The following is a 14,242-nucleotide window of genomic DNA, read 5'->3' on the forward strand; positions in this document are numbered from 1 at the left end:
CACTCAAGCTGTTCTCGTTTTCCCATTGAACCGCAATAAAACTCATCTTTAGAAATGTTATGTTAAGCACAACAGTTGAGTAAATAAATAACATGATGCACGAGCGATCAACCGCTGAAAATTGCATTCAAAGATGAGCGCGAAATGGAGTCTTCTTTGTTTCCAATTACGGATATGATCACGTGGATCTTTTGGAAATTATCATTGGCTAACAAAGATAATCCACTGGCTTGCCCGATTGCAGTTTCAAGAGAAGCGCACAAGTACATACTGACTTCTCTGACCTCTCGTCTACTTTTGGACGATGAGTACCTTGGATCCATGTTCTGACGAAAACATAAATAATGTGAGCTCACACTAGGTAGAAATAATCGACAAGAATCGATCGATTTGTGGCCGAAAGTTGTCGAGGAAACAAAGACTTAAAACCCTTTGAGAAAGCTCGGTTGCTGTGCTGATCGATTTGTAGCAGGTAATTTAGTGTTAACAACTGGGTTGAAAACGTAAATCAGCCACCGTAAAGAGTAAAAAAGCTGACGTTTCGAGCGTTAGCCCTTCGTCAGAGCGATTGAGTGTATCGCTCTGACGAAGGGCTAACGCTCGAAACGTCAGCTTTTTTACTCTTTACGGTGGCTAATTTACGTTTTCAACCCAGTTGTTAACACTAAATTACCTGCTATACGCAGCACCACAGTTTCTTTAGAAACTTACCCCTTCATTGATGGATTTGTAGATCAGTTTCAGTTAAACATGACCCAAGCGACGATACGGGAAATAAAAAGTGGAAATTCGATGTTAAAGGTAAGCCTTCGCGTTCAACTCTTTACCAAAAAAAGAAACTTAATTAAACGGAAACTTTAAAGCTACCACAACGCCGATGAAAAACGTCGGCCTGACGTTTTCAATTTTGAACCCGTCTTTATCTTAACACAGAAACTGGGACTTTTGAATTTCAGTGTATGTATACGTAGTGAAGATATGATTCATACAAGTACCAAACAGCTGCCTTAAAATCATATTTTGTAATATAGAACAACAATACAATGTTAGTCAAGCTTGAATTCACGAATAAAATAGGAATAAAACCACACCACAAGTCTAGTTGCTGTTTTAAATATTGTGGGTCTGGGATACTTTGGAGAAAATAGAATTAAAATAGACTATTTAATAAATATTTATTTTAAAATAAATATTTATTTTAAAATAAATATTATATTAAATAAATATTATATATTATATTATTAAATATTATTTTCCAAAGGAATTGGCCATAACATGACCTATCAGCAGAAAATATATATAAAACAGCCTATTTTATCACTATTTTACTGATGTAGGGAATAAAAATAGGATGAAAATAGTCTGTTTTTCTGGTTATTTTTCCACTTGTTGAGAGAAAATAGAAATAAAATACACCCCTCTGTTCAATCTTGCTTTAAAATAGGTTTAAAAATATAAACAAAATTTTCCAAGAGATATACGTACATGTATATGTTTATAACTTAAAGATCACGAGAGTTATTATTCAAAATAAGTTTAAGTAAATCTCTACATTAATACGGATTTTCTCATGAAGCAGCAGTCAATTATGTTAAATCCAAATTGCCGATTAATCCAATGTACTCATATTACAGATTTGCTATCTAATTTCTTAGATTCCATGGTCATAAAAGTTTTTACTGTGATGCAAAATGTCTCATGTTCACAGATGTGCCAAAATCATCAAACATTCATCAGTGCACAACTACCACATGTGTAACAATAATTACATTGTTATCCACACTTAAATAACTTAGTTAGTTATAAACATAAATCACTTCCCTACTCTACATTACTGGTTGCCTTTGTTAGAAAACCTTGGAACAGTCAAGCTCAGTTCCCTCAAACACTGTCAGAGACTTTCTATTCACATTATTTTCAGTAGAAAGTTCATGCCTTAGACAAGCAAATTCAACACCTAATTAATCTTTCTTTTTCATGATTGTTGTTGCTGTTTTTTTTCAGTGTTTTGCTCTGCTTTTGTGACTGATTACTGTAATTTGTTTTGCCGTTTTTATTCTTACAAAACATTTTTTTAAGAGTTCCAATACTTGTGGATCATCTGCACAATTGGCAAATGTTTGGCATGCAGACAAGACAGAGGCAGTCACTGCTCCCTTTGAGAAAAAACACCTTTTAAATTACTTCTTCAATTTGCTTTATTTGAAAATCTGATCTGAAAATATTTTCAAAACAAGACTTGTTAGTAGTGAGAGGTACAAACTGATTTTCCTTTCATAAATTAATTTCTTAAATGTCCCAATCACTGAATCTCCCAAAAAACATTACTTATTTTTATTTTTGGTACGAAATACAAGTCCTTCTTTATACACAAATGAAAAGTGCAAGCACACTTCAACAGTAACACCTCTAAAGTTTACTTGTTGTTCTTCTCTACCTGTCAGCTATCAACAAAATTGTTTTATACTTCAGACAGTGCAAAACCACTTGTGGACCAGAGTTCCAACGCACCTCTGTAATCGTATATAGTTGCTTCTTTCTCTTGGACAAATGTTTCTCCTTTATGAGACGCGCTCTCCTCTGTTGGCACCACTGCTTTAAGTTCAGTGGAAACGTTAGACTGAGGAATCGACATGGCGGTTTTGGAAGGTGTTGCTAAACGCTTGTTACGGTCAAGCTTTGTTGATTTAGGTACTGATACGCTGTGATCATCTATGTATCTCTTATAATTCCTGATGTGGTATCCTTCTTTCATAAAAATGAGGGTACAGGAAGATTTGTAATCGCATTCAAAATTGTATTTGGCTTATGTTATTTCTCACCTTTGCCATAAACACAACTCAAGCGGGTTTTGAGTCTTTGTTTCTTCGACAACTTTCGGCCAGAAATCGTGCATTTTAGTACGATCGATTCTTTTCGATTATTTCTAGCTAGAGTGAGCTCAAATCATTATTTATATCACCGTCAGAACATTCGTGCACATTAACAAAAGAAAAAGCCACGAATATTAATTGAATGCCTGTAAATATCGCAAAAATTAAAACAACTTCTAACGTTTGTATAGAAGGAAAGGGTCGATAAATTAAAATCAGGAATTTACACTCTCATTGTAAACAGACAAAGAAACTGGAAAAAGGAATCCAAATCCGCATATTTCTACAGCTAACTGAATCATCATTTAAAGTGATGAATCGTAAATGATGTACTGTGGAAAATTTTTAAAAAGAGTTTGTATATTGTAAACAGAATATGTCGTTCTAAATAATGATTTGTCAAAATAATTAAATTAAATTGAAGACTGTCAGTTTTCCACCTCTAGATTTTTAAGCTTCTAATTTCAAATCAAATTTATTGACAAACAAATCAGTAGAACTTAAAAGAGGTTAAATGTCCCTCTGTATGGTTTCTGCTCACGACGTCTTGGTCTTCTATACTGTGCTCAGATATGTCCCAGAATTCCAAAGTTGTAACATTTCTCTGCAAGGAAATGAATATTCTTATTAGAACAACAGCAGTGAAATAGCACGTGACCTTTCGCGCGAAAACTTGCAAATAGCACGGTCTCTGCGGTTGAATAACAGTTGTGCCTTTTGCAGTTAAAGTAGAATGGATTGCCCTTTCATCAAGAGAGAGTCACTCGTATCTCCATGCGGCCATCTAATATCCTCTTTTCATTATACGCATAATAGTGAATTAGTAGAAGAGCTCCCTCACAAACATGTGACATGCGTATCGTTATTTTTACTTGTGAATACCGCACGGACACTATTGTTACAAAATAAATCGCATGCAAATGAAATGGTTAGGTTTTTCCTTTATGTTTATATGACAAAACAATATTACATGGCCGTTTGGAGGAGCGAAATCTAGAAAAAAATAAACAATAATTTTCTCATTCAGTCTATTTTTTGGACCATTGTTTGGACCTTTTTACGGACCAATTTTTGGACCATTTTATCGGGGGGAGGCAGATCAGTAGTATAAACGGAGGAGTTGGATGCAGTCTATCAGTGCTCAGGAAGGGGTGGGAGGCAGACTGTTGTTACAGTTTCGCATTCGCATGACAAAAATATAAAGAAACGCTAAGGGCCGGCGCAAAAAATGACATGAAAATAGGCAGTCAAAAAAAAACGGCTAACAATAATGTTATGATTCAGTGAAAATTACTATTATCAGCAGCATTTACTGTTAGAACAACCTTTCACCCCTCCCTGCATACATGTAGTTCGTCCTCGACCCCTTCCTCAGTAACAACAATCTGCCTCCCACTCCTTCCTGAGTACTGAGTACCGATAGACTCCATCCCACCCCTCCCTAAGTATTAATAGTCTGCCTCCTCCCGATAAAATGGTCCAAAAAAATGGTCCAAAAAATGGTCCAAAAGATGGTCCATATTTTATCACTATATCACTGCATGTTTTCATAGAGGTCTATTGACAATGAAAACATAAGACAGGCTTGTGAACGTTTGCGGTTTTACCCGCATCTGATCCTGTGACATTAGGACTCCTTCCACGACGAGCTTTGGATTGGAATGTGCAGCCAGCTAATGTGCATTTTTTTTCCGGCGCAAAGCTCTTAAAACCGCTAGATCAGTTGGGGGTAAACTCCACAAGCCTGTTTCTTTAGTTCTCTTGCGACAGACAAGATACAAGTAAGCGCTCTCTAAAAGGGAAATTTGGTTTCAACTCTCAACCGCACAGCTATGGGTCACTCCAGTTTATTTCTCTCTCTGATTTTTATTACTCTAGTGGCGTTCAGCTCAGGTAAGCAGCAATACATTAGTAATGACTGGATTGATGTTATTTTCATAAAGCACTCCTACGGCCGCAAGCGAAACAAATGCCTTACATGCACTTTTCTAATGGGTCGCTGAGGACCAACAGAAACTTGCTGTAAATTGATGCCTTTATACGAGAAATCTTAAGAAAAGAGGTGCTGTCCGAAATTCGATGATTCGTTCTTTTATCTAAGAAGAAAAGAGGAGAATTCATCACTGAACAAATATTATAACTTACGCGTTTCGGAGGCCAGTGTTAAAATGTTGAAGTTTTACTTTGGAGAAAAAGCGGAAATGTAACTGAAGGAGCTTTACGAGTCCACAAATTTCCCTTCATTGATGAGAAATCGCAAGCGTCGGAAAAAAAGATGGTAGCAAGATGTTACTTTCAGTTTTGGGGCCATTGCAAGTATTGAATCGCATAACAACGCAGATAATAAACTCGAATGTTGTCTTCACGGTTTGAAAAAAAAGTGTTTTCTGTTCTTTCAATGCGACTAGAAAGCGACGTGGATCACTTGTTCTTCATATCAAACAATTCAAGAACGAAGCATAAGACAGTTAAAGCAATCTCCAAACATCATTATCATTTTATTCATCTTTATCAAGATCATAATGATCATAATTACTGCCATTATGATTGTATTAACAGTCACAACATTTTCTTTTCAATCATCCAAAAATATCAGCGTTTTGTAATCCTTTTGTATACTCTGTCTATATATCATAAATAGCACAAACAGTCTCCAAATTAATTCTTGCTACAAACATTTTGAAAACCTTGAGGATTCATTCTCCATTTTTGTTTGCGTGGAGCTTTTTGGTGTGGCGCTGTGATGCACTTAGATCTTTTCCTTTCAGAACTTGACGATCATCAGTGTCTGAGACAACATCACTTTCTTTCTCAGAATTCAGTCCCGAGCTATTTTCTGAGGTTTCTGTTCCTAGCAATAAAAATAATTTTAACAGTTAACGGGTATGTTGCCGTTAATTTTTGTTTTCAGTGACATTTATTCTTTCCTTGTTTAAAACTCATTATCATACATCACATACCTAAAAACAACGGAAAAATAAAATTTAATCGAAACAAAAAATTAACTCCAACACAGTTCACCACACAGTTTGAAAACCTCTAGATAACTCTCCTTCTCGTCTTCATTTTTTTTTTTTCAACTGGCAGGTTATCTAATAAAGATACATGGAATGTATTCAGTTGGTGTATTATTTGAAAAATAACAGAGATTAAATCAAATTCAGAAGTACTTGTTCTGATTGTTAGTATAGGTAATCACATGATTTCGAGTGCAATTTGAAATAAGCACGAGTAATTTTTTTTAAAGACAAACAAAATTGCACGAGCCCGAAGGGCTCATGCAATTTGCGCTCTTTGAAGAAATTAACAAGTGCTTGTTTACTCCAAATTGCACGAGAAAAATCATGTGATAACGTGTTAATAATGTAAAAGGAAGAATACGAGATGGCTTATCATAATAAGGCATTAGCAAAGCGCGCGTATCAAGTGCAAAAATAATTTATTAAAACCCTACGTTCGGTCAAAACAACCGCGTACGATCAGAACGTTTATATGCAATGACATCTTCACATCATTAAGACGCAAAATAGTTCAAAGTGCGGCTAAACAGTACAAGGAATTGTTCAGGCCGTGTCCGAATCATTTTCGATGAAAGTGATTCGGACACGTCCGAGGTTTAACTATGTTTGTTTTTAATTTAGGCGTTGGATCGCTCGAGCAAAGTGTTAAACTGGGCCGGCTCGTAATTTTCGATTTCCTTGGCAATTCCCTTCTCTAAACACCACTTTTTCCAAACCATAAACCAAAAAGCAGAGCTTTTTACAGTGTTTTCGTTGTTTGTGCTGAAGAAAACCTACTTAAAACGCTCACAAATTTTCAAGTTTGTTGCAACATCCAAGGCTCGATCGCATTTGATTAGCCATCTGTGAGTTTCTTTAATTATTGACCAGTGAGAATGTCTGATTTGTTACTTTCTTTGCACTGAATTAACCCTCTTCTGCGCTGAATTAACTCTCTTCTGCACTGAATTACCTGAAACTGAATTTATCCTAACCAATCAGAACTGAGTAATTTTCCATGTGCATTATTAATCTAAAAACACAACAGCAACAACAACACTGCTGCGATCACTAGAGCTGCTATGGGTCAATAGTTGGGTCATCTTTAAGAACCCTGTCCATTTTCCATGAACTTCCAGGCCTTCTTGGGTCTCGAATTTCCGCTCTTCTTAGCACTATCCTTCACATCTTTGTATTTTGCTCGTAGTTTTTTCAATTTGTCCGTAATTTTCCAGATAGTTTTCATTATTACTTTGTTAAATTGCTAGAAAAACCAATAACATTAGAGCGAATTAAAGTGACTTGATAGAAACTGTCAGAACTGTCAAATGTCGTCAAATGTCTTTGTTAATCAGCCTAATTTTTTAAGAGGTTGCAACGAAAAATCAGTCCATATAAGACCTTGTTTCTATAAATTACAATGTATATATATATATATATATATATATATATATATATAACTGCAGACAGTACTGTTTCGGCCTTCTGGGCCTCATCAGTGCAGTGCTGATGCTAGGATGGAGGAAAGACTATATAGCCACCTCAAGTGATCTCACATATGTGGGATCATCTAAGCCATGCCAGAGTGCTCAAACTAGAAAAACTAGTGAGCATGCATAATGCTAGCAGCAATGACTCATCGTAGTAGAGTGCTCAATTTGGACATGAAAGCAAAGCTTTGTATGCCAAAGAGCTATATCTTATATATATATATATATATATATAACTAACTGCAGACAGTACTGTTTCGGCCTTCTGGGCCTCATCAGTGCAGTGCTGATGCTAGGATGGAGGTAAGGCTATATAGCCACCCCAAGTGATCTCGCACGTGTGGTATCATCTAAGCCATGCCAGAGTGCTCAAACTAGATAAACTAGTGAGCATGCATATATATATATATATATATATATATATATATATATATATATATATAGCTCTTTGGCATATAAAGCTTTGCTTTCATGTCCAAATTGAGCACTCTACTAGGATGAGTCATTGCTGCTAGCATTATGCATGCTCACTAGTTTTTCTAGTTTGAGCACTCTGGCATGGCTTAAGTGATCCCACATGTGTGAGATCACTTGGGGTGGCTTTACTGCCTTACCTCCATCCTAGCATCAGCACTGCACTGATGAGGCCCAGAAGGCCGAAACAGTACTGTCTGCAGTTAGTTATATATATATATATATATAATATACATACATATACGGTATATAAATCTATTAATGAACGTATGTACAACGTATCAACCTTTCCGCAGAGGTTTAAAGAAGATTTCAATTTCACGAAGAAATCTGAATAGTTTTATAATGTATAACCAGCCGGATAGTAACGTACAATAATGCTCCACCAGAGCTGAAAATAAACGCTCAAAATGCAAACAGTTGTACAATTCCTGTGCAGTGATACGAATCATTCATTGAATCCAACTTTCATATTGCTCACGACATTAACTACTTCCGAAGAAAAGCGAAAATTGAACGCAATGGGTATTCAATTAGTTGAATTAGAAGCAGGGCCAGTCAGTAATAAATTCATACTGTAAGATTTTATACCAGTAACCAACGGCGTAATTTCTTCCAGTCGATAATGTATAGCTAAAAGATTGTTGGCCATTAACTAACAGCGTAATTTCTTCCAGTCGATCCTGCATACATATTCTTCCTTAGTTTATATATAACTATATTAAGGGCTCACAAGGTGAGCAGTTGTATAAACTCGCATTTTGAGACGCAGACATGGATATCCAGAAGTTTTGGTTGTACATCTTTTTGTTTGTCGCTTATTTAGGTGAAACTTATAGCTCTGAAGGTCAGAAAGGCAAATGACCATAAGTGCTTCTTGAAATAATTCATAAGCATGCGGTTGACGTCGGATATAGGAGGCTGAGAGTAGCTATACTTAAACCTTGTTAAACTTCGGCGGTGTAAATGTTGGGAAAAAAGTATATATCTCAGTGTGTATTTTCAAACAAACCTAAACTTACGATTAAACAATCATGTTTGTTAACAATCATCATGGTTTTCGTTCCTCGAAATTCCTTCAGAAGAATTTATACATTTCAGCTATATACGGCTGGTTATTTATTCGAGGTTTAACCCAGAACGTGATTTTATGCAACCAGAAGGCCAAATCTCAAAATCAGTAACAGACTTTAGGCACTCTCAAATTGTACTAGAACAAGGGCAAAGAGTGTAAAACTATTGTCTGCACTCCTACTGAGAGCAATTCAAGAGGAAAATGAAGAATAATATGGAAGATGAATACGATATGAGATGAGCTGAGCTTATAAAAGGGGTCTAGCTCATTATCATTGAAAGCAACATTTGCTTGCTAATCAAACGACACAAATTCCACAGGCTATTTTCACCCAAAGAGAATTAACCCTTAATCAGTTTCTGGAGAGCGGTCATTTTTCTATCGCCTTGGGGGAATCGAAGGATGTTTTTGGGGGAATCACGTGGTTTAAGGGGGATCGTAGGGGGGGGGGGGCGATCAGTCGTCTCTAACAGAGTGCTTGAAGGGCTACTATAGAGAATTGACCGATGGGCGGGGATCAGGTAAGTTTTATTGTGATCATATATTACCAAATCCCTCCCCCTTGGCCCCCTCCCCCCCCCGCACCGTTTCTCCTATAGAAATCTCTAGAAATCTCTGCTAACTTCCTTTTTTATCTCTACACTTCCTCGACAGGACCTGATGTCAATGATGCAGAGAACCAGATCGTTGTTGACAACGATGCAAGGAATGTAGAAATTCCTTGCGTGATAAACACGGATGGTCTTTCCTGGTCGGACCTTGGCTTATATATGTGTCCGACGATGGTACAATGCAGAAGTGATAGGGAGCGATTCAAATTAGCTCGAATCGAAAAAAATACGATATTCAATTACTATCCTGAGGATTTTAAAGTTAGCCTAAATGGATCATTGATTGTACGAAAGATGTCATCAAAGTATGACGGAATGGTTGTCTGGTGTATAGGACAAGTTCGGTACCATGGAGCGCGAGAAAACACGACACTTATTAAAATAGCCAAAGGTACGACTTTACCTGTTTTATTATAGCGTCCACACAAAATTGCGCGCTTCTTATTGGCTGAAAGTGAGTGCATTCTCAGGTAACATGAGTGCGAATTCTAATACGAACGCAAATTAAAAATAGTGCGCGCACATTTTCAAAATTTCGTCTGTCTTGACCTTCTGCGATGTTTTATCATTTACATTATTAACAAGTAAAACCATGATTTCTCTTGCAATTTGGTATATTAGGCACTCGTAAATTTTTCAAAGACTACAATTTGCACTTGCCCGACAGGCTCGTGCAGTTTCGTTGTCTTTGAAAAATTTACTCCTGCTTATTGACACCCAATTGTAAGAGGAATTATGTTGTTACCTATGCTAAAACTATCCATCATTTTGAAATAAAACTAAACGGATACTGTCTCAACCAAGGTATGGGTGGATCCAGAAATATTTGGAAATGGGCGAGGAAAGGCAGGGAGGGGACGGAGCGGAGGCGAATTGATCATAAAACGGTTTTTATCGTGGAAAATTACTCTTCGACTACTAACTCCCTTTCTTCTCCCTTCATTCACTCGTGCGCGAAAGAGAAAGATAAATAAAACAGATGAATTAAAGAAAAACCTCATTTTTAATTCATACTCATTTAGGCTCCAAAACTTTTTTTTCCTTTCTCAGAGAGGCCAAAAATTAGAATAAAAAGTCTGCAACTGCTCTCGGTAATCGTAGGAACGATTCTGTACTTAGGCTGCAATGCAACTGGTTATCCTCCTCCCCGGGTAATCTGGTTTCGTGACAAGGAAGTTCTTCAAAACAGATCAATTGAAGAAAGCACAAGTTTGGTGCTAAGAAATGTCACTAAAGACGACGGAGGAAAATACATTTGCAGGGCTACAAATCTTTTAGGAAGTGATAGTTATGAGGTGCAAGTAAATGTCACCGGTGAGTTTTAATTCTATAGACCTTGAAATGGCACAAAACTAATTTTTAATACAAGCAAGTGAGTTGAGTTTCCAACACTTTACTTCTTTAACTTACTTCAATAAAATTAACGGTCATCGAAAACCGAAAAACCTTCTTGAAAATTGACAAGACAAAAAAGGTAAAATAAATGAACATAAACTCAAAACGTCAACATAAATCATGAAAAATGGGTTTCTAGTTTTGTAAAATTGGCGAGTTTTATCATCTGCATCCATGGTAGAACCATATAGCTCCTCTTATGTAATCAGCCAAAGTGAGTCAGCTTCGCGGTCGTCCGATTTTCAAATCACCCGTACAATTACAGACTGTATTGCCTCCACTCGGTCCTATTATCATTTGATTTGACCTTCTTGTTTGGTGTACATTTGTTTTGCAGAGTTTGCAGAAAATTCGACGCTGCCGACACAAATAGGTATTTACAAAATTCTATTATTGATTTGCTTTCATTTCTTGGAAATATTTTTTGGTTCTGCATTTGTCTTCATCGTGGATGTGTCTGCTTTTCTTTATTGTTTTTGTTTTTTGTTTTTGTTTTGTGATGTTTTGTTTTGTGCTGTGCTGTACTGTACGGTGTTGTCCTTTGCTTTTCTGTACATTACTTTGTTTTTTCTTCTGTTTTGTTTTCTTTTGCTTTGCTTCCTTTGCTTCGCTATGCTTTGCTTTTTTTTTTTGCTTTGTTTTGCTTTGCTTTATTTTGTTTTGTTTTGTTTTCCTTTGCTTTGCTATCCTTTGCTTTTCTTTTCTTTGCTTTGTTTTGCTTTGCTGTGCTGTGCTGTGCTGTGCTGTGCTTTGCTTTGCTGTGCTTTGCTTTGTTTTTTGTTTTGTTTTGTTTTGTTTTGTTTTGTTTTGTTTTTTGTTTTGTTTTGTTTTGCTTTGCTTTACTATCCATTGCTTTGTTTTGTTTTGTTTTGTTTTGTTTTTTATTGTTTTTTTTATTTTGTGTTGTGCTGTGCTGAGCTGTGCTGTGCTTTGCTTTTTTTTTGTTTTGTTATGTTTTGTTTCGTTTTGCTTTGCTTTGCTATCCCTTGCTTTTCTTTGCTTTGCTTTGCTTTTGTTTTGTTTGTTTTGTTTTGCTTTGCTATCCTTTACTTTGCTTTGCTTTGTTTTCTTTTGTGTTGCTTTTTTATTGTTTTTTTTATTTTGTGATATGCTGTTCTTAGCTGTGCTGTGCGTTGTTTTCTGTTTTGTTTTGTTTTGTTTTGTTTTGTTTTGTTTCGTTTTGCTTCGTTGTGCTTTGGTTTGTTTTTGCTTTGTTTATTTTTTGTTTTTTTTGCTTTGCTTTGCTTTGTTTTGCTTTGTTTCGTTTTGTTTTGTTTTGTTTTGTTTTTGCTTTGCTTTGCTTTTTTTTGCCTTGTTTTGTTCGTCTCGTTTCGTTTCGTTTCGTGTCGTGTCGTTTCGTTTCGTTTCGTTTCGTTTTGTTTTGTTTTGTCGTGTCGTGTCGTGTCGTGTCGTGTCGTGTCGTTTCGTTTCGTTTCGTTTCGTTTTGTTTTGTTTTGTTATCGTCTCGTCTAACGTGCTAAAAGAAATGTATAATCTATGTCGACTCTCCTTGGGTCCTTAGCGCAATAATTTTTAAATGCACAAGCGTTCCTGGAAATTTCAGAAAAGTTTTGGAGAGAAAAAACTATAAGCCCTTTCTAATTTTTGGACCAATTCAAGTCTCACACAGTTTACATTTTTTCGTTACCAAGGGGATGACTTATAATTATACTTGATATATTCAATTATTAATTGATAATTAATTATTATAGTTAATTATACTGAATAGATTTTGTGTTTTGTAGATAAGCAAGGAAGTCGAGGAAGTGATCCCTACAAAGTGGCAACTTTCGTGTTGTTAACACTCCTGATCCTTGCAATGGTGTTTATAGTTCATTTAATGAGACAAAATAGACGCCTGAACCAAGGAAATGCTTTGCCCGAAGTATAAATTTCACGAGCCAAGTAACAATGCAGTTTTGGGAGGAAAAAATGAAAATTGAAAAAAATATATCAAAAAAAAACCGGAGGCAGAAAAAAAAATGAAAAGGTAAAAAAAATGCATAGAAAATGTGAAATGTCTTGCGAGTTGTCTTAGTTGTGATAGCTAAACTTCTTCATTCGTGCACATTAACAGAAAGCAAAGCCAAGAATATTAATTGAATGCCCGTAGACATCTAAAAAATGAAAACAAGCTCGAACGTTTGTAAAGATTCACTTCGGAGTATAAAAGGAAAGGGTTTGTAAAAAATATCTGGAATTTATACTGTCATTGTAAAAAGACAAAGAAACTGGAAAAAGGAAACAAATCCACATATTTCTACAACTAAAAGAAATATTTCTTTATTTTTGTCATCCAAGGCCACGTGTTATCATCATTTTAAATAATGTCTCGTAAATGATGTACTGTGGGAAATGTGATAAAAAGTCTATGTATTGAAAGTAAAATATGTAGTTCTAAAGAAAGATCAGTCAAAAAATGAAACTAAATAGGATGTCAATTTTCCACCTCTTGATTGTTTTCAAGCTTCTAATTTCAAATTAAATTTACTGACAGACAAATCAGTAGAGCTTAAAAAAGGTTAACGTCTTAAAACCCCAATAAGGGTGGACTGGAGAGAACAATGACACAATGTAATTAATATATTTTTAAGACATCAGATGTTTGCTGCGGCTGCTGCCTCCTGTAGGAGTCGAAACCATATGCTGGTAAACACGGAATTCCGATCTTGACCTAATTATGACCCGATGCTCCCCGGTGCTACTTATTGTTTGTTTCGGAGTGTCTTAGTCGTTCGACGTTCGCACTCGATACATATTGGAGTTTTCTCCTTTTGTGATTTCTGGGCTATAGCTACTAACACATAATGTTATCATTCTTGTCCTTGTTGTGGCTCTTGCCCCGATTGATAAGGAAGTCCTTCAAAATTTACAAATAAATGTGTTTGCATCGTGAGTCATATGGTAGAAATTTTTTTCAATTTGGGCCAATTAATAAATTCTTATACTGCTGTCATCTACAGCACTTCATCGCTAAACAAGTGAGCGGCTCGAATTAACGGCTCTGTGTTTTGACATTGTTCACATAAGAGCAATCCATCATCAGGACGTTTGGCGAATAAAGCGGCGGTGTAAGAATTAACATCACCCACGGGTCGAATGAAGTTTTGGTACGTACACATAAAATAAAAAAAATCGTCTCGAAATCTCCAAATTTATACCTTAATACTGGCCTTGCTCACTGTAGAGTCCTCAGTGGCAAAAACTCGCAGCGCGTAATCCAAAGATCTGTTGTTCGATCTCTTACGGGAACTCACTTTCGATAATTTTCTTTGTTTTTCACTGCTACTGATTGCCATTAGGCCTTGAGGAGGGCGATGAGTTT

The 14,242-nt window shown here is 36.1% G+C and overlaps 2 protein-coding genes across 4 annotated transcripts in view; one reads left to right on the forward strand and one right to left on the reverse strand.

The window, feature by feature from the left end:
- LOC113670448 (uncharacterized) overlaps positions 1-177 on the reverse strand; it is a 7,930-nt gene extending 7,753 nt beyond the window's left edge. For 2 of the 3 annotated variants that reach the window (XR_016187932.1, XM_089210505.1), the window contains exon 1: positions 1-177. This exon is cut by the window's left edge and continues 123 nt beyond it. Coding sequence is in view for 2 of the 3 variants with exons in the window: in XM_089210505.1 (XP_089066631.1) it covers positions 1-127 (127 nt within the window). In the remaining variant the exon portion in view is untranslated. The other variant, XM_089210504.1, reaches the window with a different exon arrangement.
- A 4,457-nt stretch (positions 178-4,634) lies between these two features.
- On the forward strand, positions 4,635-13,094 carry LOC149043638 (neural cell adhesion molecule 1-like). Its single transcript, XM_089210483.1, has 5 exons — positions 4,635-4,766; positions 9,566-9,913; positions 10,573-10,836; positions 11,255-11,290; positions 12,663-13,094. Exons 1-5 carry the CDS (start codon positions 4,706-4,708, stop codon positions 12,806-12,808), a joined length of 855 nt encoding a protein of 284 aa, XP_089066609.1. The 5' UTR covers positions 4,635-4,705; the 3' UTR covers positions 12,809-13,094.
- The last annotated feature ends 1,148 nt before the right edge of the window (positions 13,095-14,242 follow it).

The sequence above is a fragment of the Pocillopora damicornis genome, chromosome 6 (assembly GCF_964200805.1).
Source record: "Pocillopora damicornis chromosome 6, jaPocDami1.2, whole genome shotgun sequence".
Classification (NCBI taxonomy): Eukaryota; Metazoa; Cnidaria; class Anthozoa; order Scleractinia; family Pocilloporidae; genus Pocillopora; species Pocillopora damicornis.